This window comes from Vitis riparia, chromosome 14 (assembly GCF_004353265.1).
Source record: "Vitis riparia cultivar Riparia Gloire de Montpellier isolate 1030 chromosome 14, EGFV_Vit.rip_1.0, whole genome shotgun sequence".
NCBI lineage: Eukaryota > Viridiplantae > Streptophyta > Magnoliopsida > Vitales > Vitaceae > Vitis > Vitis riparia.
This window is the reverse complement of record NC_048444.1, coordinates 21,445,489-21,470,481: the sequence shown is the minus strand read 5'-3', so window position 1 is coordinate 21,470,481 and position 24,993 is coordinate 21,445,489. Positions and strand designations below refer to the sequence as shown.

The window sequence follows — 24,993 nt, the reverse complement described above, 5'->3', positions numbered from 1 at the left end:
ACATGTATTTTTTGTTTTGTTTTGGAGAATAGAAAATTATTTTAAAAAATAGTTATCAAACATGTTTGAAAATAAAAAATTGTTTTCTAATATTGAAAATAGAAAATATGGTATTTTCATATAATTATTTAAAAAAATAATTATATAAATATATAAAATGATTAAAAATAAAACACTAGACATAAAAATTATTTTTAAAATATTAAAAATAGATTAAAAATATTTTATATTTTCAAACATACTTTTATTCTATAAAATAAACTTAAAAATTGTTTATCATAAATGTTTTTGAAAACATTTACCAAATAGGTAATTCTTGTGAACTTTTATTAATTATTTCAAATGAATACAAAACGCTGCGTTTTGGGAGAAAAAGATGTAAAACGCTGCGTTTGAGTCACTAAACCCCTAGAATGTGGCATAGGCAAACCGCAGCATCGTGATTCTCTGGCCTAAAACCCTACTTCCTCTGCCACGGTTTCAGAGCTTCGCATGACAAAGCCCTAATCGCTATGAAACACCTAGAAGAATCAGACGTTGGCATCTCCTTCTATATCTCCCAGCTTCCTGGTTTCCGTGGCATTCTCAAGCAAAGGTCTTTGAGAATTCTCCTTGCTTTTCCCTCACTTTTGAATTTTACCTATGTTTGGTTTCCGGAGAAATGTGGATGGAAGAAAAGATTAAATTTGAATTTCGAAAGTTTTATTGAAGGACTTGAGGAAACCGAATCCTCCAATTGATGTTTTTTGTGTTTTCGATGTTCCGAAATCAAACAAGGATCAAGGGAACTACGATTTCATTTTCTTTTGAATTCATTCATTTTTTTCTTCTACTAATCAAACTAGGTTGTTGAGCTGTGCTTGGCTGCTTTTTCGTTCTTCATTTTCATGTACAATATTAAGCTCCTTGCTGAGGAAACGAGGGAGAAGAAAACAATTACAATTTTTGATTCTCGAAAGCCTGCTTTATCTTTTTTACCCTATAAAAAGAATAGAGCAATTTTTTTACTACAGAAAGGACTCTATTTTCAATTTTCAGAAAAAGGAAAAAAGAAAAGAGAAAAAAGAAAAAAGAAAAAAGAAAAGATAGTAGGAACCATAACTCTAATCTTTTTTTTTTCTTTTAAATTTTACTTTGTTTTCTTGGCAGCAAAACGGATGGTTTCTGGTGTTTTCTTTGAATTTCAGCTGTTTCTATTTCTATTTTTACGTTATCGCATTAAAGTTATTTAAATTCTTCCTTTTTTTTTTTTGGTTAATTTTGTTTTTTTTAAGGGGATTTCGTTATCCATTCCAGTGCCAATTTAATCAGAATTCAATTTGATAGAATATTTACTTCTGTATATCTCTTTTCTGAAATTTGATTTTGTTTATTTTAGTATGCATTCTTAGACAAACTTATGGGGAAGCACATGTAAACTGTGTTTAATTTTGTATTTTTTTTGTTGAAATTCCATGTAGGTACTGTGATTTTATTGTTAATGAAGTAGATTCTGATGGGAATGTTGTTCACTTAACGTCCCTAGATGCTCCTCCTGAGGTAATTTAATTTGGTTTGAATTTACTCATGGATTCATATTATTTTCTATATGCATGTTTTGATGATATTTGGTTCTTTATATCCAGAGTATGGAGAAAAATGAGACAAAGATATCCGATCAATCAAATAAAGGTTATGCTTCTGAAATTGAACTGTTTAGGTCTCTTGTGGGAGACTCCGATGCTGAGTGCCTAAAGGGTCTCATTGATCAAGTAGCTTCTGGCATTGAAGATGGTGTCTCCCCAATTGTTCTTTCTCCCAGTTCTGATAAATCCCATAGAACGGTAGTTTTGACTTTTCTCTCAGTAATGTATGTGTGTATATCTATTATAGGTAGGCTCTCCCAAACTAGTGCCCTTGGTCTCTTGTTAGCTTTTTTGAGTGGCTAGGCTTTAGTTATAGGTAGGGGTTTCATCCCGCTACCTTGGTTTAGAGTCGGTGGGCTGCTTTTGTATACTCCCTGTATACCTATAGGGCACTAGTTTGGTGTCTCCTCTTTCATTTTAATATACTTCTCTTTACTTATATATATATATATATATATATATATATGTATGTATGAAAGCTTTAATCTAAGTGTTGGACAACCAATTTTCTTAAAAGCTTAAGTTTGTAGGATTTAAATTCACAATGTATATCGTGCTCTTTAACACCCTCCCTCACCTGTGGTGGCCCATACCTGTACATGGAGGGATATGCAAACTTATAGGCAAACGACCACAATTAGCCTCTTTTAGGCTTACGTAATGAATTGGAGAAATAAACATGAGGGGAGGCTTGAACACATGGCCTCCCGCCAAACAAGGCTCTGATACCATGTTAAACAACCAATTTTCCTAGAAGCTTAAACTTTTAGGATTTGAATTTACAATATATATCATTCTCTTGTATGGTAAGGCACCATATTTGGGTGGGTTGGTGCCAGATGGTGTCAAATTGTTCTACAACGTAGCCCAACTTAGCCCTACTTAAAAAATAAGAACTAGAATTACTAATTTAGCTTGGAACTAGAAGTGGAGAACTAATCGATCGCATAGTTGGTTGTTTTGTTTGCTTTGTGTCTGTGCTTTGTTAGACTAAACTTGAGATGTTGTACCAAGTTTTGCCCCCTAATTTATGTCAATCATAAAAAAAGAGAGAAAAAAAGAAAAAGAAGTTTTTCTCTTAATATCTCTACAATTGATTATAAATTGTTTATTGTTCTATGCTTTCAGGCAGTGCATAATTTTTTCAAGGAGAATTTGAAATTCCTTGTTACCGATACAATAGATGGACCAGACACCTCATCAAAATGCATTCGTGTGAGGTTAAATTCGGGGGGGTCTCACAACAATGGTAGAAACTCCAGGAAACGGAAAGATAGACGTGATAAGCCCTTTGATAGTAGAGGTTCAGACAATTGGTCAGAGCATGTTGGCAAATTCCTTAGGTAAAAGATCAATCATGTTGCTATTGCATTCTTTGTATATGTACAAAAGTTATTTCTACAATATAGAAGGATAACCATTGAATTACAAGCTGAGAACTTGAGTTTCCTCATTAGTCCTCTCAGTTTTTGAAGAATTTGGATTCATATCAAATCGTTTGGAGTGGATTGCATGGAAAAACTATTAAAAAAATGAGGTATACAACTTAAATTATAATTATATCTCTTTTCTCTCCAAAATATGCACACTTCCATAGTACCATTTTTCAACTTGTATATATAGTAGATAGGTAAAACCTATAATTATAATCTTACAAAATATGAGAATCCATGATAATATTTTACCTCGTATGAAAATTTAATGGTTGATTTATACTTAGGCTAGGATTAAAACAAGCTTAATTTGAGAGACTGTTATTTTCTTAGTATTGGTTCCTTCCTCCCTATCTATGTCTTGGAATTTTAACTTTCATCTTAGAGCAAGAAATTAAGGAACTGGCTCTTCTTATGTTTGCTTAAGCCTATGTGTATCTATCTCCCACTTTTTATGAAGTGAGATTTTGGTCCCTGTCATCCTTAGGATTAATCTCATTTAGTTCCTTCTTTAGTGCTCTCTTTGCTTCAATTAACTCGGTTCCTTTTATTCATTCAAACTTCATTTGGAAATCCCAAACCTCACCAAAAGTAAAGGCATTTATATGGTTTGATGCAAATAAGAATGTCGATACTAATAACTTGTTTCAACATAAAGGACCCATATAAAGCTCTTTGCTCGGAATGGTTTGAGAGTAGGGGGGTAGTCTAGATCATGTATTTTTACATTGCCCCATAGCCTTGGCATTGTGGTGTAGATCAAACTTGCAAGGATTGATTAGGTTCCACCTATAGGGTGGAAGAGATAGTAATTATATCCTTTATAGGTTTTTGGGGTTGTCCTTAAGGTAAGACTCTTTGGTGCATTGCTAACCTCACTTTGATTTGGACTATTTAACAAGAAAGAAACACTATAATTTTTTAGGGTAAGTGAAAAGGTCTTTGGAAGCAGTTTGAGACTTGTTTTATTTCTCTACTTCTCTTTGGGATTCTTTTAATGAAGCTTTTGCAAGCATCCCTTTGAGTGTCATTATGCTGGATTGGAACCTAGTTTGCAAAACCACGAGGTTGAGTAAGAATAGTTTCTGAATGTCTAGTGGCTCTAATGGGTTTTGTTGAGCTAAATTTTGGTAGGTGTTCTCTGGCATAGCAGTAAAAGCATTCTCTAAGTTTGGAAGTTAGGTTTAATCATTGATGTAGAGATTCTAGCCATTTTGGAAGGGTTGATGTAGGCAAAAGCTTTAAGCCTCTATAATTTTTTAGATTTTGCAATTGTCATGTCATGGGCAACTAAGAAAGAAAAAGGACCATGGAAGTTAACGGGTGGTCGCGCCAAATATTGATATTTCTTTAGAGTTCAGATGTTCCTTCTCTTAGGCCCCTTGCTTAAACGATAATGTGGTAGATGCATTAACAAAGCATGGAACTAGATATTTGGTTTCGTTTATAGGAGATTTTATTCTGAATTATAGCTAGCATTGCCCTAATCATTTTGATGTGTACAGGAGGGAAAATATGATTTTTTGTATATTGAATAATCTGTACAAGGGGAATATATATTTATATATACCTGCAAATCAGGGGACAACCAAACTAATTACATAAAAATTAGGAAACTGCTTTAATTTATACAAAATCTCTATAGTTGTACATTGATTCCTGAAAGTCGGAGAATCACATGGAATCTCCAACACCCCCTCTCACTAGTGAATGGAAATTATCTATTCCTAGCTTGCTTATAATCTTTTTTTTTTTTTGATAGATTAGCTTGCTTATAATCTTTTGAAATGAAGATCTTACCAATCCCTTTGTTAAAATATTTGCCAATTGTCCATGTGTTGGGACATACGGTGTACATATCAACTTACTCTTAAGCTTCTCTTTGATGAAGTGTCTATCTACTTCAACATGTTTGGTTTGGTCATGTTGAGTTGGATTATGCGCAATGGTGATGGTCGACTTCTTGTCACAGTACAACTTCATTAGTTCTTGCCACTTAATTTTAAGATCATTAAGAATAATTTTAACCACAAAAGTTCATCGATACCATGAGCCATGGCTTTAAACTTTGCCTCAACACTTGACCTTGCCACCACAATTTGCTTCTTACTTCTCTAAGTTACTAAATTTCCTCCAAGTGGTGTGCAATACTTTGAGGTTGACTTTTTGTCCATAACTGACCTAGCCTAATTAGCATCTGTTTATGAGTCAAGGCTTAGCTTTGCACCTTTTTTAAACAAAATTCCTCTCCCTCGGGTACTCAAGATATCATAAAACTCTATAGGCTTCTTGAAAATGAACATCTTTTGGATTGTGCATGAATTGGCTTATCTCATTCATGACATCTGCTTATCTGGCCATAAGCATGAAAGGTAAACTAACTTACCAACCAAGTTCTGATATCTTCCTCAATCCACTAGTGTATCATCATTGGCCTCACTTAGCTTTTAATTTGGTTCAATAGGTGTATCAATAGGCTTGTTCCTATCATTCTAGCTTCCTTGTGGAGATCAAGTACTTACTTTTGTTGTAACACGAATATTCCTTCCTTTGATCAAGCTTCTTCAATTCCTAGGGAACATTTGAGCTTTCCAAGTTTTTTATTTCAAATTCCTTGGCCAATCGGTTTCTAAGTAGTTGCATTTCCATTTACCCATCAAAAAGAGTAGTTGCATTTCCATTAGATTATTACCCTTTACAATTATATTATCAATGCACACAATCAATGCTATAACTCTCCTTGAAGTTGAGTGTTCAATGAACAACGTGTGATCTCTTTGACTTTATGTGTACTTCTTGAACATCTCCTTTGCAAATCTTCCAAACCATGCTCTTGGATACTTCAACCCATACAAAGTTTTCTTCAAACTACACACTTTATTCTTGTCTAAACCCGACAATGCTTTCGTATACACATCTTCCAAAATCACGACATAAAAATGCATTTTTCACATCAAATTGTTGCAAACACAAGTCAAGGTTACTTGCCAAAGATAAGAGCACATGGATGGTATTCAATTCTTGCCACAAGTGCAAAAGTTTATTGATAATCAAATCCATAAGTTTGAGTATAGCCCTTGGATATCGATCTTGCTTTATATTTTTCTAAAGACCCATCAACTTTATATTTGATCGTAAACACTTAGTTACAACCTACAAGATTCTTTCCTTTTGGAAAGTCCACTATTTCCTAAGTTTGATTTTTATTTAATGTCTTCATTTCGTCATTCATGGCATTTTCCCAATTCTTATTCGTAAGTACCTCATAATGAGTTTGAGGAATTTGAACAAAACTCACTTGGGTGAAAATTTTTTTTGTGTTGAGGAGATAGTTTGTCTAAAGAAACAAAATGGGATATTGGATGTTGAGTGCAATTTCCAATTCCCTTCCTAAGTGTTTTGGGAACACTAGATTATTTATGGTAAGAGAAGTTGTTTCCATACCTTCTCACAAATTGGATTCTTGAACTTCCATAGGTAGAAGACATCTTTCTCCTAGAGTACACTTGGAGTGGCTGGAAACTTGCAGGAACGGAGGTTGGAATTTCTGTTTCAGGCTCTATTTCAGGCTGAATGTTGATTGAATTTTAGGAAATGGTAACTCGGGTGACATAGGAGAAGATAGTCGTTGCTAAGGTGAAGTAGAACCTAATGTACCTGATGGAAGAGGAAGATCAAACAGAAACAAATCCTTATCTTCCGTAGTGACTGTCTCTCCCTGAAGGTAAGGATTAAAGAAAAAAATATTGTCTTTCAACGAAGGTAACATCCATAGAGATAAAAAAAATTTCTTGAAGGTGGGTGGTAGCACTTACATATATATATATATATATATATATATATATATATATATTGGCAAAATAACCTACAAAGATGTACTTTAGGGCACATGGATCAAGTTTTCCCCGATTATGGAATGAATATCGATGAAGCTAACACACACAAAAACTTTAGAAGCAAGCTTGCAAGTGATGAGAATTTGGAAAATGGTTGGAAAAAGCACTCATAGGACTTTTGAACCCCAAAACCCTTGAGGGTGTTCAATTTATCAAGTGTACATTAGTCAACACGGCTTCTCCCTAAAGATTTAGGAACATGTGTTTGAAACAAAAGGGCTCATGTATCCTCAAGTAGGTGTCTATTTTTTTGTTTAGTGACTTCATTTTGTTGTGGAGTATCCACATAGGATGAATAATGAACAATATATTCTCTTTGAAGAAAATGTGATAAAGTTTGATTGAAAAAGTCCCTCACATTATCACTTCTTAAATTCTTGATGTAGACGTCAAATTGGTTTTTGATCATTTTGAAAAAACTTGGAAAAACTTCACTCATTTCGGATTTTTGTTTTAGATAAAAACCCTCGTACACTCATCAATAAATGAGACAAACCACTTTGCACCTGAAATATTAGGAATTTTAGATGTTCCCCAAGTGTTAGAGTGAATCAAGGAACATGGAGAAGATGACCTTGTATTACTCAAGGGAAAGAAAACATGATGATGTTTAGCAAATTCACAAATATCAAAATGTAAATTGTTAACATCAACATTTTTGAACAATAAAGGGAACATATCTTTGAGTAAACTAAATGGTGGATGTCCAAAACAAAAGTGTTGAATCCAGAATGGAAGAATAATTTGTCAGTGCTTCTGAAAACATTTTTTTTCAACTTCCATTGATCTTTCATTGCATCAACTTTGCACTTGAACACTATCTGATTAGTACAGTCAGTATAAATTTTCAGGTTTCATCTTTACAAGGAGAACAAGGATACCCAGGAGGCCATAGGATTGATTGGAAAGATGCTGGGCATCCAGGTAATTCATGGGAAATTATAGCCATTCGTTTCCAAATATTTGTGATCCTTTGTAGGTAATAATGGGGATGGCAGGTGGCTGTCTTAGTCATATAGCTGTTGTTGGATGTTCTATCATATTTTGAACAGTTTGTATCAGTTGTATATGTAGAAGTGTTAAATATCTTTTATTTACATTGATTGATGTTTCTGTTTTGACAGCCAAGATCATTTGGATTTGCAGGCACAAAAGACAAACGCTCTGTATCTACACAAAGGGTAAATCATTCTCAGCCTTTATGTAGTGGTTTTTTGCTTATTTGTTAATGATAGATTATTTTCTCAAACCTGGACCACACTTAACATCTTGGAGGTGAGTCATATGATTGTTGGTTTCCTCTTTATCACTACTTGTAGCCATGGAAAATGAGTGTATTTTCTGAATTGGATTAAAACCCAACGGTACAACAAATTATATTTCAACCACATACAGAGCATGACAAAATAAATATCAAACGATGCTTGTGAAGACTGATTTCCATAAATGGCCTTTTTCAACTGACATACTGCACGTGACTACATACCCAGGATCTTGCTCAATATACATGTCTCTTAAGTATCAGCATACAAAAATCCAATTTTTGGGTATCAAGTTTGAAGAGTGGCCAAGTTTTGTTAAACTATGAACATGGGGCTCGGAATTATGCCAGGCTACTAGGGAAGGAGTCCCAAAATAATCAGCCACTGAGGCTTTGGCTAAGGTGCTGAGGGGTTGGATGGGGAGATCCCAGGTTTGACATGCACCAAAAATAAATTAATAAATAAAATTACCTATGCTGAAAAAGAAAGGGTCTCAAAGTGATAATCCCCAATAGCTTGACCTTAATCGTTTTGTTCAGTAAATGAGCTTTCAACTGCTCAGTAGAGCCATCCAGTAGATGTTCAATGGCATAAGCCCCACACACTGGGCAGCTTGCGTTCTTTTTTTTTTTTTCTTTTCTTTTTTTGATGGGCAAAAGAACATTTTATTTAAAAAAATGTGAATACAAAAGGCGTGAAACCCAAGAACATAGGAGGTGTGCAAAGGGTGCTTTTTATTATTATGAAGAGAAACGCTACCTATAAAAAAAAAATTATTATGAAGAGAAAAACCAAAAGAGGACTCCAAAGTACACAAAAAGTATACAAAGAATGCCTAAAAACACAAAAAAAAAAAAAAAAAAAAAAAAAAATGGGTGAGGGACAACAAAAAGTAGCACCTCCTGTTCTCCAATTGTTTGGGGATGCTAGTTTTGGGCTTCAAAAAGGAAATCAACTCTCTTCTAAGAAAACTGGAAGCAAAGAAAGGTTGTGGGATTAAGGTGTTTGGGGGAAGGCGAAAATCCTTGTCCTCTTCGCAACTTGAGAAGGAAATCCAAAGGCTCGAGTGCTCAATCAATTATAATAGTGTTCCATTCACAGTAAAAAGAAAGGGGAGGGGGTGGGGAATTAGTGGCAGGGGTCTTTGCTGGCCACTGGTGGTTTTGCTAGGGGTTCTTTGTTCTTTCTAGGTAGGGTGTTTTTTTGTTTTTCTCTTTTTTGGTTTTACACTAGGGGGTTTCCAGCCCTTGTGGGAGTTGGGTGTTGGTGGGAAGGTGGGCTTTAATCTTTCTCTCATCTTTTCTTGCTTGCCTATGGGCCATATCTGTATACTCCGTGTGTACTTTGTTGTGCCTTTTTGCAAGCGCTTTTAATATATTCTGCTTATCTACCTATTAAAAAAAAAAACAAAAAACAGCACCCCCTCAACCAGAGCCTATCCAGTCACAAAATATACAATGAAGGTAATGGAGTTAATTTCCAGTTGTTGTTGGTAGTATTTCATACATCATGTTGCTAAGATGCCCAACGACCTAATCATAAAGCCTTTTTTCTTCTTTAATGGAATCATCATCTATTATTCTCAGTGTGATTATTGGTGCAACATTGCTAACCATGGTTCAAAGTATCAGCCAAGTTTGGTAAGACTCGGTCAAGTAGCATTCGCCTCGGCCCTTTCCGCGTCATGTTTGATACCTAGTACCATCTCAAAAATAGACTTAGTGGAGAATTGGTTAAACTCACTTGAATCGATCGAGATTCTGAGTTGACTTGGCTGAATTGTTCAAGTTACTGAAAGAAATCATTTTTTCCCTTTCAAGTCATAGCAAATAACAACAAATGGGATCCAAACCTAAGAAATCTCTGAAAAATCAAAGATTATCTTCAAAAGTAAAAGATTTTCAAGTATCAAGGCCCATGATCCATGATGAAGAGAAAGAAAGTGACATCAGTTAACCTATCACCAAGTCTTGGACTGTATCTGTGTACAAGAAGAGGAGGTTGAGGCATTTTATCACTAACTTCAGAATGATCATGGATGTGGAGCACCTCCGTGTTGGCAGTTTCGCTGTGGTCTCCTCTCTCTGCTTATGGTCTCTGTGGTGTGTGGGAATGCAGCAACAGTTACCCTTCTCTCTCTCTCTCGCTCTGTGGTTTGGGTGAGTAGGTGTGCACTGTATGTGAATTGGGGATTTGAAGAAAGGGTGGTCATATGTTATTTTATATAATTGCTGTTTATCATTTGATATGTTAATGTGTAATATGAATCATTAAATGTAGTATGAATTGCATATTACCAGATTTTATAATCTATTATTTTATATGATAATAGTTTATTATTCATATGTTAATAGGTTATTATTTTACATGTTAATAGTGTGATATAAATTGTATTAGTTAAGGTAATCTATTACTTTATATGATAATGGTAGCATATATGGTGTATTATTTGTAATTAACAATAATTGAAATCATTTAATTTATTATTATATTAACATATTAAAATAATTTAATTAACAATATATTTCACTTTGTTTGATAAATATATATTTTATATTTATATTTAATTATAAAGTGTTGTAATCATTTAATTAAAACTAAAAATGGAATTAATGATTGAATTGTATGTCTTTTAGTAAAAATATCATTGCATTTGAAATAAAATAATTTTTAGTTCTTAATATTATCATAAATTACTTTCTAAAGAGACTTTTATAACTATTGAAATAATGTTGAATGTAAAAAAATCTTATATAATTAGTTTTTTAAGCTTATTTAATCATATCTATTTTTTTTTTTTAGAATTTTCACAATATTTTTATGATTTTTTGAACTTTTTAATTATTTTATTTTGCGTATTGTCTGATGCCGAGCCAAGATGCTGAGAGTAATGTGCCTTGAGATCCTCCAAGTCAATGGCGATACCGTGACTTTGAACCATGTTGCTAACTGCTAAATATTTTTTATGAGTTGAATGTTAGACAATCTCAACTTTAATCAGCAGTACTTTAGAAATATACACCCCCCAAGAACATGCTCTCATCTGCTTAGATGCTTATATATATGTTCTTTCCCTCTGGATTTTACCCCTTGGGAAGAATGGTGGGCAAGCAAGTCTGTCCCTTTTTTGTAATTCTGATAACTTTTTAAAGAGTTCTGATTGTGGAAATGGACACAGATCATTGAGAAAACATACTATATCGTGGACAGGCAAATAAATTTGCAGTGATCCTGTCAGCTCTGTGAGAAGGAATTTCAAGTTTTTATGATGATGATTTGATTTTTAATATACTTTTAGACTGTGGAACTAGCATAAATGGTCGCTTGATGAAATTGTAAACTAGTTGATTAAGTTTAAATTCCTCAATTCAATTGGAAACAGATGTCTCAGTAGAGTATTTCTGTTTTTGCTTCTAGGTAACTGTTTTCAAGCAGTATGCAAATAGACTAGCTGCTCTAAATGAAAGGTTGATTGGTATCAAAGTTGGTGACTTTTGGTAAGATCAATGGGTTTCAAGTTCTTGGTTTTCCCGGTGATTCATTTAATGATACACACAGATGTTATACCTGCATTTTTTGTGCAGCCATGTCAGGGAAGGGCTTGTTCTTGGACAGCTCCTAGGTAATCGATTCACAATTACACTGCGGTAATAATACTTCCCTATGTACTAATTAACTTTTCATATCACATATTTCTTTATTAAATCATATGTCATGTTTTCTTTCATTTAATTTCTTGTGACACATACCACATGCATATATCTTCTCAGTGGAGTTGTTGCAGATTCTGAAGAGACCATAAAAGCATCTGCTGATGCATTGGGAAGGCTTGGATTTATTAACTACTTTGGTTTGCAAGTACGTTCTTATTCTTTTCTCTTTACTTCTTGAACTTCATTCTGCCAATTAGTTTCTCTATTTGCTATGATGAATACACAACCTAGAATTATTCCATGTAATGTGCAAATATATAGTGACAAGCACCTAATGAGTGTTGAGGCTACAAATTGGCATTTACCTATTTGTATCTCCTTTCAGAAGGAGAACGATGCCTTTAGTTCTCCAAATTGAAGGAGAAGATGTTTCATTTCAGCAATGCCTGCCTTGCAAGTTCTTCCAATTGTGAGAAGTCAAGGCTAGATTTTAAATTTTGTTTCAGGGTTGTGTCTATTGGCCTAGAAACTGAAACATTTTGGAAATGCAACAAAAAATTCATAAAAACTGTGAAACACCTGGAAACTTGAAACATTATCCATTCATGTCCAAGAATTAAGTCTTCTAAATAATTAGTTATGTTGGAGCCCTGTACTAGATTTTCTTACGCTTATATCCATTGGAATGGCTTTTCCGTCAAAACACAGTGCTACTCATTAGTATGCATTTCCTTGATAATTTCACTTCTATTGCTCCTTGTTGGCGTCTTGTACTAATGCCTTTAGAGGCGTTCCACTCAATGTTATTGAACTTAGTTGACATTTGGTTTGTAAATCAAATGGGTTGGATAATCATGAGAGGAGCTGAGTCCAGTTTTGAGGAGATCACCTTTGTTTATCCTTAAGTAGACTAAACCTTTGTGTAGATTTCTCCTTGTATAATGGAGTTTAGTCATACTTTGAACAGTTTCTTGTATTTTTTAGGGAGGACCCCTCATCCTTCTCATGTACTTTTTTCCCCCCATAGTTAATACATCTTTTGTTTCTGATAAAAATAACATCTTGAAATGGACTGCGCACTATGTGGCATGTTATTAAGAATCTCATTGCTTAAGGTGATACCTAAATTGCTGTTCTTGCTGTAAATAGGTTCTGAAAGTGCTGTTGACATTATTATTTGGACCAGGATATCTGGTTCATGATGATTAAGTTAGATTTTTTTTGCCTCTCGACAATTTTTAAGGAAGCAAATAGGCTAGCTGCTAATATTGCTCATCTTGACAGTAATATTGATGATATATATATTTCTTTGTTCCAATGAAGACGCTTATATGAAGACACTAGGAATCATACATTGATGTTTTAAATCTCATTATGTTAAGATATATGCTTTCTTCTGTTACCCATCCCACCAAAAAATAAATAATAAAAAAAGAAAGCTTCAAAGTTTATGATTACCAAATTTAACTCATTGGAACAAATTGCTGCAGCGTTTTGGAAGTGGTTCTGTGCCAACTCACCTTATTGGAGCTGCATTACTCAGAGGAGAGTGGGAAACTGCTGTGAGCTTGATTCTGGATCCAAGAGAAGGGGATATCCTTTTATTGTTTCCATATTTGTGAAGATAATCCTTTTCATCATTAAACACATTTTTGGCTCAAATAGTTTGTTGCATGCAGCTCTAGTGCAACATCAACATGATGAAAACTTGTTTTCTTAACATAGTTGACATACAAAGGGATGCGATAAGGAAGGCACGGGAATATTATAAGGAAAGTGATGATATTGAAGGGACCCTAAGGCAATTCCCTCGTCATCTGGTTGCTGAAAAAGCTATAGTAAGTCTCCAACTATGGGTAATGGTGCACAATTTTTTTCCCTTCTGAATTCCTTCTAAGGTTAATGCTTCCTTATATTGTTGGAAGGTAAATTTATAGTTCCCACATAATCATCAAAATGGTTTCTTTTATAAGGAGTTTTTTTTTTTTTTATCTCTGTGACTTCAGTTTTTTGGACTGGAGAGTGTTTTGTAGTCTCTTTTAGATGTACTACTTGTTTTGCTTTTATCTAGATCAATCTTGTTTTATTTCCTTTGGATCATGTTTTGTACATTTTGGAAGGATTCCTTATGCTAATGGAATATCCTTTTTTTTGGAAGTTATGGTCACAAAAATTTTGGTTTTTTTTTTTTTTTCCTTCTTTTTTGCCTTTGAACTTACCAATTTTTTTGTTGCACAGCTAAGGAGGAACAAGAAACTGAAACATACTTTGAGAAGCTTAGGGCCTGTGGGTATGGATTTTTAAAAAATGTTCTCATTTGAGAAATGAAAACAAAAGACATGTTCGCTTTTGGATTATTTTCAAATTTTGAAGTGCTTACATCTCTGAAAACACTAAAATAATATTTTGACCTTTTCTACAAAATGGCCTATTTTCAGAAATGTTTTTGAAACGATTCTTGAAAACATGCCACCCGCATTTTTTCATTAATATTTTCATTTTCTTTATTCTTGAATATGGACAAGAGTTCTCATTTCCATTAGCAAACAGACCCTTAGTATTTAATTAGCTACTGATTTTTTGCTTTCTTTTATATACTCCTTTAGTTTAATTAATGTGAGAGTGGATGACTTTTAACCAAGGATAAAAATATCATAAACTGACAGAACATCAGTGACTAGATTTTATGAAGAATTCAGGAAATATCAGACAGACAGAAATTTGGAAAACAATATTAGTCAGAGTGAAATTGATCAAAACTCGTAAAAGAAAGCAATAATACACATATTAAAGCTGTTCTAAAAAAAAAAAAAATTCTGTAACTTTGGACAATAAAATGCAATACTTGAAAACGCATTTATTACCAAAATGATGATCAATCTAGTTTGGATGTATTAATCACAAGTTTATGTTTCTCTTATATTCATCATTTTGTAGTTTGAACAATCAATTTATTGGAATTTGAAAATAAGATAATTAAAATTAATTAATTTATTAATGTTTAATTTTTATATTGATATAAAATTAATAATTTAGGTTTAAAAAGTTATGGTACATATATTTGTGTATAAATATTTCCTTGAAGGCCAACTTGACCTGATGGCAACAGGCCATCCTCTGCACCTGGAGGTCAGGGAAAGCCCAGCCTCCTCTCCATTTATCTTAAAATGGCTCATGGCATGTGGCTGGCGGTTGTGCAAAAGAAAATCGTAAATTCATGAGAAATCGATAAATTCGTGAAAAATCTCAAGAATTGTCAAACATCGGCTGGTCGATAATCTGTCAGTAATATCATTTTGACAGCCACCAAAATCCAATATTTTGGTCAGAATTTCGCTGATTTTTGGTGATTTTTTAACCCATGCTTTTAACATATGTATTAATAAAAAGAAGGGTGTTTGTTTTCCCTAATTTCCTGTGTGGCTGCATAAATATATTTTCTAGTCACTCCTAGAGGCAAATAGAACCTTTCCATGTGGTATGACCTTTTTGGCTGATTTGTTTCCTTGATAGAATTATCCAGATGTTGTATGGTAATTTAATGGTGAATAGAAATTTCTCCTTTATGTATGCAGTTGGGAAGATCCCCATATTTGTCCTGATGTTCTTTTTTTCCAGTTTAATACTTTAAAATTGAGATTGCTTCTGTTGTTTTTCATGTTTAAACAGTATTATAATTTTTCCCCTAATTTCATCCAGCTGCAGTGTTTGAAGAAATATCCTGGGAATTACTTGCAGGCCCTGAAGGCTATACCTAGGACTTTGAGAATGATGTAAGTGATTGATCCAGTAAATATTGTAATATAATTGCTTTTTCTCTGCTTGTTAGTTTGACATCCTTAAGGGATAAAATTAGTGGGGATGCTCTGATTTGTGTGTTCATATAAATTGCATCTTTGTTGCTTTTGGTATTTTCATTGTCACTGTATATTACTTACTTTAAACTTGCCTATCCCCCCAAAAAAAGAAGAAGAAGAAGCCAATGAATAGATTAACCCTTTTTGGCACCTGAAGTTTCCCTCACTTGGGAGACTTTTTAACATTCTCACAGGCATTAGAATATTATTTTTTATGCCACAAATCCTTGGGTTACTCAATGTAATCTTAAAATGAGATTGAATGTGTGTACAGTAAGATGTTAGAAATAAAATCTTCTGCCAAATGCATGCACCCACTGGTCTATTAAATTTTGAGAGAAAATAAACTACCTAAGAAATATGGGGGGATACTTAACAAAATTCTAAAGCATACCCCACTGGGACTAGAACTTTTTACACTGATGTCAACATAAACTACTCCTCTGGGCTTTGGGCTTCTCAGATCAACCACTTTCTTTACACATGGCTAGATGCTGGTGTGATGATAGCCTATCAAAAGTTCTGATGCATATGTCAATTCACAGAAAATAAAGGAAAAAGTAAAGAAGGGGTGAAGAAAATGCCTCTCCTTGAAGTGAGAAAACTTCTCTTTGTTTGTATGAAAATAAGAACCTGCTTATATTTTGATCTGGAGTATTTCTACTTTCGTTTACATGGAGTACAAGTGTCAATTTCCTTCTGCCAAGGATACAGCATTTTGCATTTGGCTGGAGTATTGTTGGGCTGTGACTCTGTGGGGCTGCCATGTAGCTTCCATGCTGAGGCTAGTTTATTTGGCAAACCTCGTTTGTTAGGTAAGGGGCTCTAATATACTCTCAATGAGGTGTCCCTAAGAGCTTAGGGTTTTTTAAGGTGCAGGACTCTTATCCTTGTGGTACATCTAAATGCATCTAAACAGGTTTATGGAAGAACTAAATGAGCTCTAACTGGTATTCATTGTTCTGAACGAGTTCAGGAAAGAGGATACAATAGTTCAGGGTAAACATTTAGAGCTGTACAGCCCATTTGGTTTTAGAGCTCTGAGCTACCTAGAGGGTGTCATCAATGGGTTTCAAGTTCAGGTCACTAGGTGGAGCTGAGTTAGATTAGCAATGATATGTCTCAGGCCTGGATTTGCCATCATGATCTCTCTCCCCTATTAATCTATATTCTTCCTTTCTCTTATTGTCTGCCACATACACGGACACATTCATTGACACACACAAATATGAGAGAAATGAGAGATGAATACTTCTTTTCAACTCCTGTGGACATGAAACTTTTTGATTTTAGATTTCCAATTTGACCATTTTATTCTGGTTCTACTTTTCAGGTATGTACATAGTTACCAAAGCTATCTGTGGAACCATGCAGCTAGTATGAGAGTGCAAAAATATGGTATGACGTCATTTCAGTTACTGTTAGTACAAGATATATGATAGGTATATTACTGTTGTGGTCTAGTCCAAACTTGATCCCTGCTATTTGAGAATAACCATGTGTGATTTTTCTGTTGTTCAACACTTCAACCCCATGGCAGGAACTAAACAAGTTGTATTGGGAGACTTGGTGTATTGTAAAGGAGATAATGCTGAAAAAGAGACAAGAGTTGTTAATTCTGAATTTGATGATGATGGCTGTAGTGATGCGTTTGATTCTAGCCATTTCGATGAAATCTCTGAAACAGACCTTCCTGAAGAAAGGAAAGATCCAGTGAAGGTCAGTTGCCTCATTATTTCCCACTCCTGAGGATTTCTAATACACAATTTATTCCAATAGTGTCTACCTTCAATGCTAACTCTTCTGGATTAGGTTGTTTTTTCCATGCCTCCTCTTCCCTTCCCATCCTATGCTACATTTTAGTTAGTAAGTCCTCGATAAATAAATTGTTAGATGTTTCTGCTACTTAAAGAGATATTATGTTACATTCACATGAAAAAAATTGGCTCATGTAATATCTTTTTGAAAAACTTAAGCATGTATTTGACAATGTTTCATTTATATCGTACAAGAAAACTAGTTGCTAATCCATTATTGGAAAATAAATGCATTCATATGCTGACATGGTAGTGGGTACTTTTGTTCCCCACAGGTAGCCTCAACTGGCTGGCACTGTTACTCAAGAATGGGAGTTCCTAGGTTTAGCCTACCTGATGCATGAATCTTGAGGGGTTTCATGTGTTTGTGGTTTTCCCCATCCTCTAAGTGGGGCTAGTAGGTTTTCCCATTATTAAAAAAGAAAAAAAGAAAAAAGACATGGTTAGTGGTTACTGGTTAGTTTATTCCTTAGAAGAATAATGAGTGTCAAGTACTTTCATGTGTACTCCCTTGAGCCTCTTTATGCTATATTGGAACCTTGTTTATGGGTCCAAGATGTTTGCTGGAAAAATGCCTTGGTGTGGATTCCACCTTCAGAGGGTGTTCTTGAGGGATGCTTCTTATTATGTTTAACTTTGCTTAGATTTCATTATGTAGTTCATTCATTATGTTTACCATTGCTTAGATTTCTTCTCATCTCTCTTGTTTCAGTTTGGGGTCTTTACTTTTCACTATGTATTCTCTCTTTCTTTGGGAATACCTTATCTTCTTATGCACTCATTCTCCTTTATTAATACAACTTCTTGTTTCTCATTAAAAGAAAAAAAAGGAAAGAAGAAAGAAAGAAAAAATTAAAGGAATTTCTGCACACTCCTTGTCACAGATGTTTGTAAAGACTGCCAACTCCATAGAGATCTCTATCCTAAAAAGTCCTAGTGTCCATTCTGAACTGATTCAGTGTTGGTTGAATTAGGATGCTTGGGTTAGAGCTGTATGTTGTGGATCAAGATAATCAAGCATTAGTTTCTCACTTTTGTGTGGAATTTTCTGGATTGAGAACCTGAGTGGTGGAAGAGCCTCAGACATTTTTTCTGGGGCCATTGGGGCTTGGGACAGTGATGACTGTTAGACAGAAGCTCACCACACCAGGACAGGAGGTTCTCAGGGAAACAACTTTTTCAGGTGCAGCTTGCATGAAAGAAATAAGGAATGAGTCCATCATGTCATCTGTTCTCCAGTGGCCCCTCTCTGCTTAGTGTGGCACCTTTAGGAGAAGCACAGCAGTAGTTTCTTCAGGAAGAATAACACACGATCCTGAGCTAAAGAATATCCTGCATAATTTCTTATCCCTCTGGGCTTTGACCTTACTAACAACTCAAGATGTACCTTCATGGATTTTATTCCTGCTTGAGTTGTGGGTTGGTTTAATCTAGAAGTATTTGATGTTTACTAGATTCCTTGTATTTCCTCTTCCTTTTTCATATATTTTTTTCCTTTTTGTCTTTCTTGAGGATTTCCATGTATTCTTGTTTTTTATGTTTCTAATATGTTTTTCTTGCTTTATAGAGGATTGCTGGGGTTGGGGGTGGTGATGGGTAATTTGATCAACAAAATGGGGCCTATCAGATAGGGGTTTGATCTTCTTCATCATGCTTGGCTGCATGATTTTATTGGGACTTTCATATGCAAATTTAATGTTCTAAGACCCATTTATTACTAGGTTGAACAGAATTTGGAATTTGTCTTAACGGAAATGATCCCTGTATAGCCTGATGTGGTTCTGATTAATATACATGCCTAGTTATCACCTCTCCTTTACTCTACTAAGCAGAAAGTTTGAAAAGATATGTCTGCTGGTAATGCCTCATACTATTCACCTACTGTATATTCCATTGAGAAAAAGGTGGGAAACCCCTGGTCTTTGTCTAATGTCAAGAATCTTGTGATAGCTTCCTTCCTTCTGGCAGGCTCTGGATGCAGAAGATTTACTTACTGGGAATTATACAATTGATGATGTTGTCCTTCCTTTGCCTGGGTAAGGATGACCTACAAAATTTAGTTGCTTTTATTCCATTAAGACCATTTTTTGCTTTTCTCTCTCTTCTAACACTGTTATTTTGACAGTTCAAGAGCAATTTATCCGACAAATGATATTGCCCAAGTTTATCATGATTTCGCAAAAAAGGTTCATTGTTTCTTACTATATCATCAAGCTTTTTTAATCCTGCCATTTGTCTGCTTCTTTTTCTCTTCCTTGACACTTGTTAATAGGAGTAATATCTGCATGACTGGCCAGGCATAATCTCAAACAGATTAAGATTCATCTTTTGGCATGAGCCTTGCTATTTTGCAGTTAGGGTTTACAAGGAAGCCCTGGCTGGGACTTATAATCATATAAATGTTCCAAGCTGCCAGCCTGTCTTTTCTAAAACTAAAGGTCAAAATTAGATAATTTTATTACTTTAGGCAGCTAGAATCTAAATTCTCCAAGATGTTAATGTAACTTTACCTGTTTGGCTGGATTCTTTGGCCCATCTGTTGCTGTAGTTAACATGTGTTCAACATGGGAAACATAAATTATGATTTCTGTATTGACTCTAAGGCCAAGCCAGTCTTAAATAGGTCTTAAGTTTTCAAGTTATTGTCCAGTCTGTTATTGTGCCTGAATTTAGGCTTGGTTCTGCCTGTCATTATGGGCTCGTCCAAACTAGGATTGAACCTTAATAGAAACTAGAGAAACCATGTAGGACATACATACCATGTGTTTGCTAGAAAGGGCTTTGCAAAAAACCACCTTCAAAGGAGCTGAAATTACTGTACTGCTGAATTGATAAACTATATAACAGTTACAACTTGTGGGGCCCATATAAGAGTGCCCTTTGCCTATCCTTTTTCACACTTTGTTTCTCTGTAAATACTCCTATAGTACAACTTTTCAAGAAAATCCATGAAAAATAAAGCTTGGAGCATTTGCTAGCCCACATCCTTGTGTAAGCTTCAGTTGAATACTTGTCTGCCAATTTTTATTCAATTGGTCATACTTTAATTTCTAAATTTGATAACTGAAACAAAAAATAAATTGTTTGTTCATAAAAGAATGATTGAAATGGAGGACATATTACAGTGTTCAGATAAATTAAGGTGCTGCCCTGTTTCCTGGAGGAAAGGCAAATTACATTATTTGCCATGTTTTCTAGATGAAACAATGGCTTCAACCATCTGTCAGGATGATGCAAACTTTAACTTTCTGAGATGCTTAAACAAATGTGATGGAGAAGTCAACAGCATTGCTAATGTGGTCACTAAACATAGCCTGATATTTATGGACTTATGGTTGAAGATGCTCATGGTGTACGGTCTCCAATTGTATTTGTGACACTGGGAACTCCAAAGAATGAATATTAATATTCCCAAGAAAAGAAAGATAGAAAGCCGAAAAAGCTTACTTCTAGTAGTTAGGTAACGTTGGGGTCCTGGCAAGGGGCAATGGTTTGAACCTAACTGCATAAGTCATTTATTGGGAGTTTAGAGACCCTAGTTATTTCAATTATTTCTTAACCAGTGAAAGAAAAATGACAAATCAGCCCACTTTGTTCTTAAGTTTTCACAAACTGGGAGAAGGGAGAAAAATGACACTTTGGGGTTGACCTGGTTTGTCGTCTGGACTGCTGCCTTATGTCACTGCTTTCAAGTTTCACCCAGCTTGTTCACCAAAGTTGAATATGGATCATTTTCCTGTTATTTGATGTTTGTTGGAAAGAAAAAATGAGCGAATGAATGAGCAAGAGAGCCTAGTAAAAATAGCGGCAAGTTTGATCAGTAAACAAAATAGACACTCTTAAAGTATGTTTATTTTCCCTATAATTTTATTCTAACTTCATTTTTGTTTTCCTGGTGGGTGGTTGACATTAATCAGGATGCTATCAGCTTGACAGAGAGTGTACATAGTGTCAAGTATATTACTCAACTTTTCCTCAAAATCCTACGTCACTCCCCCGTCCTGTTCACTATAGTTTTTCATATGACTGTTTTTCTTAGGGAATTCTCAATAACCAACATGACTGGAGGTTTTAGGAGGGTTTTCCAAAAGCCAATCGACTTTGAATGGTATTGCATTCCTTTATGTTGGCAACTTTTATGTCAGAGATATTCATATAATATTGTTGACTAATTATTTTGTTTTCTATTATTGCAGGGAACTACTCACATATACTGAGGGAAACATACCATTGGCAGAAACAGATTGGGACAAAATCACCAAATCAAAACCATTGAACATAATTGGAGGAGAGGATTTGAGGAATGGAAATGAAAAAGAAAATTCTTTTCAATGCATGAAGCAATCTGAAAGCTTTGAACATAATGTGAATCTTTCAACGGATAACAATGAGCCAAATGGTGTGACTGAAATAGGCCTGCCACAAGTTGAACCTCAGTTCGAGTCTGGTGCTCCAGAAGCCCAGAGGGCTCTAAAATTAAGCTTTACACTCCCAGCTTCCTGCTATGCAACAATGGCAATTAGGGAGCTTCTGAAAACATCAACCTCGGTATGTACTAAGGTTAAAAATGAAAGTTCTCATCTGTCAATCCACTAGCTGAAAAGTAATATCTTACTGCTTACAGTGAAGGTTAATCTGGCCTACTAGTGGGCTTGAAATTAGGAATTAAAATTCAAGCTGATCCAAACCCACATATATGCCTGTATCAAACTCACCCCAAAATGGGCAGGGCAGGGACGGTTACTCCAGAAAAGATTTTTATTATATATGCATAAAGTAGATGGTAAAAGAACATGCATATATTGCCCTTGAGGTCTGGCTCAAGTGGTAAAAGGTTGGGAAAGGTTTGTGAGAGGTCTCAAGTTCAAGTCCCAATTGGGATGGAAATTTACCGATCAAAAAAGGAAAAAAGAAACAAGAACATGCATATTCAAAACTTCATTTGCAGAATAGGGTGCTCTGACCAGAAAATGATTTGAAATCCTAAACTTGTCCATTGGGGTGGGTCCGGTTAAATGATGCATTTAACTAACCTGATTATCATACCCTAGCTGTTATTCTACAAGTGAATTGTCAGAAATTGAGCTTTATTATAAGACCATGTATAGGTATTCATCTATTTATTATTTCCTTGCATGTGCAGGTTGCATTTCAGAAAACCTTAAACACATTGAGCTAATTTCTAGACGTAGAGATATGCGAAACCTGTGACATGCCAACAGTTTTCTTTGAGGAAGTCCTGAAAATCATCAAGAAATACATGAGCAAATGAGGTAGAGTCTTCTCCCCTGCATTGAGGAACTTAATGTATCTGCAATTGATTGGATGATTTTTTAGCTTTGTCGATACAAATTGACGCTTATATTTAAACGTTCATGGCCCTGTTCTACATTCCCCACTTTTTAGTTGATGATTTAATCTAACCACCGAGCTAATCCAGTCAACTGTATCCTGGACCAGCTTTAGATCTGGGGACCAACATGCAAGCCTACTTGAACCTTGATTAGACATAACCTCCAATCTGGAATGGGCCTTTTAGGGATGGTTACTTAATCAAATTGGTGTATTTTTAATTTTACCTGTGTATGACTAATATGTTAGTCAGAGAATATGTTTATACATAAACGATCCAGAAGAGTTTCTAACCCAGGCCATTACCGATCCAAAACTATTAAATCTCAAACCTGCTACACAATTTTTTTCTCATGAACTTTCAGATTTCATGCATATGCAGCTCGTTACTAAAGTGCTACTTGTAGCAATTTACTGACTATGGGGTATGCTGCTTTTGGGAGGAAGATGTTGTACGGATAAAGACATACAGTTTGAGTGATTGAGGTTCCCTCTTGTATACTATACATTTAGAACTTTACCGTATTCAAATATATAAGCAAACAGGAGCAGAAGATGGAGGTAAGCTATCATATTTCTGACTCAGTACAATATTTTTTACTTGTTGAGAAAGATCAACTTTGGCCATTTTGATGTTTTTAATGCAAGAAAATGTAAGGAAAGTTGTCTGTGTACCTGGATTTGAAATTTTTTGCTTGCATTTGGATGATGGTAGGAAGCTAGATATCATGAGGAGCACCAAATTTTCACCTTAAGAACTTAAATGCTTGAGTAATGAATTTTAAGAGTTTTTGGGGAATTAATAGGCCATCAGGGTGTTAAAGGTGTTCAGTTGGTTAGGATGAATACTAAGATATGTGGAAGAAGCACATGGTCCTAGGTTTGATTTCTGCCGCTGATTTAGAGTTCCTTAACTTACCTGGTGTTGGTTGCCATAGGCACAGACAATATCCTGAGGTTTGGTCTTTGGTCCCTATGGAGAGTCCAAAGGGTTCGGTCATGGAAGGTTTCTCGGTTATATATATATAAGAGTGTATATTTAGAGAAACATTAGATGGATTGCACAATTCTTTATCAGAGGTAGGAGATGAGATGGGTATGGAGTCCGCTTGGCACATTTCAAGAACCAGAGTGCAGCTGGGAAGAGGAATTTCCTTTACAATAGTTATAGCATATTGGGTTTGCGTCCTAGTTGGAGATGATTATTTTCTAGGCAGTGTTTGGGTGTTTGGAGATTTAAAAACAGAGACAAATTTAAGCTAATATGAGGCTCTCTAGGATATGATATTTTTCTTAAATGAAGGGAATTTAGGTTTGTTTGATGAGGTTTTAAAAAACAATCCTTGAAAAAAAAAACAAAAAAAAAGTTTTGAGAAATTTTCTTTTATTTTTTTAAGGAAATTTACGTATAAAAATTGACTATTTTCGACTTGTTTTTTGTAAAAACATATTCTTACTTACCATGCAAAGACTTTGGACCTATTCTTCAAAAAAATTTAAATTTTTTAATACTTCAAATTTTTTTTGAATAGTTTTTAGAATTATAAAATTTTTAATATAATTTTTTAAGAGTTCTTATATTTTATATAAAAGTTAATTCTATTTTTTATTTTAAAAATAGAAAAAAAAAAAAAAGAATTGCATCCAATCAGAGACTTAGTGGGGGCTTAGTAAACCAATTTAATAATTTAAAGTGATTTAATAACTTAATTTAAGTTAGTGGATAAATTGAGTTTGTTTGGTAAAATAATTTAATGATATTATTTAAAGTAATAAATAATTGTAAGTAATAAGTAAAAATAATTAATCTATTCTTAAGCTCATATTTTTATTTTTACTTTTTTACACTTATTTGTGTTAGCTATTGGTATTATTATTTTTTTATTACTCCATAATTTTCATTATTATTTGCATTTTTTATCTTAATTATAATTTATAAGGATAAATATGTCAATTTGATGATTTAAAATAAATTTTAATTTAATTTTATCAAATAATTTTAATATTTAATGTAAAAATTAAGCAATAAATTTTAAGTTAATAAGTCAATTTAAATCATTAAGTAATAAGTATTAAATTTTACTAAACACTTTAATAT

The 24,993-nt window shown here is 34.3% G+C and overlaps 1 protein-coding gene across 6 annotated transcripts; it reads left to right on the top strand.

The window, feature by feature from the left end:
* The first annotated feature begins 437 nt into the window (after window positions 1–437).
* On the top strand, window positions 438–23,567 carry LOC117930730 (multisubstrate pseudouridine synthase 7). Of its 6 annotated transcripts, none has more exons than XR_004653940.1 (21): window positions 439–595; window positions 1,461–1,539; window positions 1,626–1,823; window positions 2,754–2,968; window positions 7,806–7,878; window positions 8,079–8,135; window positions 11,634–11,713; window positions 11,801–11,863; window positions 11,987–12,074; window positions 13,360–13,462; window positions 13,604–13,707; window positions 15,569–15,642; window positions 17,060–17,124; window positions 17,267–17,445; window positions 19,512–19,579; window positions 19,669–19,729; window positions 21,461–21,498; window positions 21,583–21,651; window positions 21,740–22,091; window positions 22,687–22,816; window positions 23,278–23,567. XR_004653940.1 is itself a non-coding variant. In XM_034851393.1 (20 exons), the coding sequence occupies exons 1-20, from the start codon at window positions 513–515 to the stop codon at window positions 22,720–22,722; spliced, it is 2,085 nt and encodes a 694-aa protein (XP_034707284.1). In that variant the 5' UTR covers window positions 439–512; the 3' UTR covers window positions 22,723–23,192. The 6 variants fall into 6 exon arrangements, 4 of the variants coding, with proteins under 4 accessions (XP_034707286.1, XP_034707284.1, XP_034707285.1 ...); XR_004653939.1 differs by having other exon boundaries at window positions 23,261–23,567; XM_034851393.1 differs by lacking the exon at window positions 23,278–23,567 and having other exon boundaries at window positions 22,687–23,192.
* Window positions 23,568–24,993: the final 1,426 nt, after the last annotated feature.

Excerpts from the sequence above, each read along its gene's own strand:
- LOC117930730 (XM_034851393.1), top strand. The coding sequence starts at position 513 with ATGAAACACCTAGAAGAATCAGACGTTGGCATCTCCTTCTATATCTCC. Across the intron at positions 1,824-2,753 it reads CTGATAAATCCCATAGAACG|GCAGTGCATAATTTTTTCAA; the intron begins GTAGTTTTGACT and ends CTATGCTTTCAG. Across the intron at positions 11,714-11,800 it reads ATCAAAGTTGGTGACTTTTG|CCATGTCAGGGAAGGGCTTG; the intron begins GTAAGATCAATG and ends TTTTTTGTGCAG.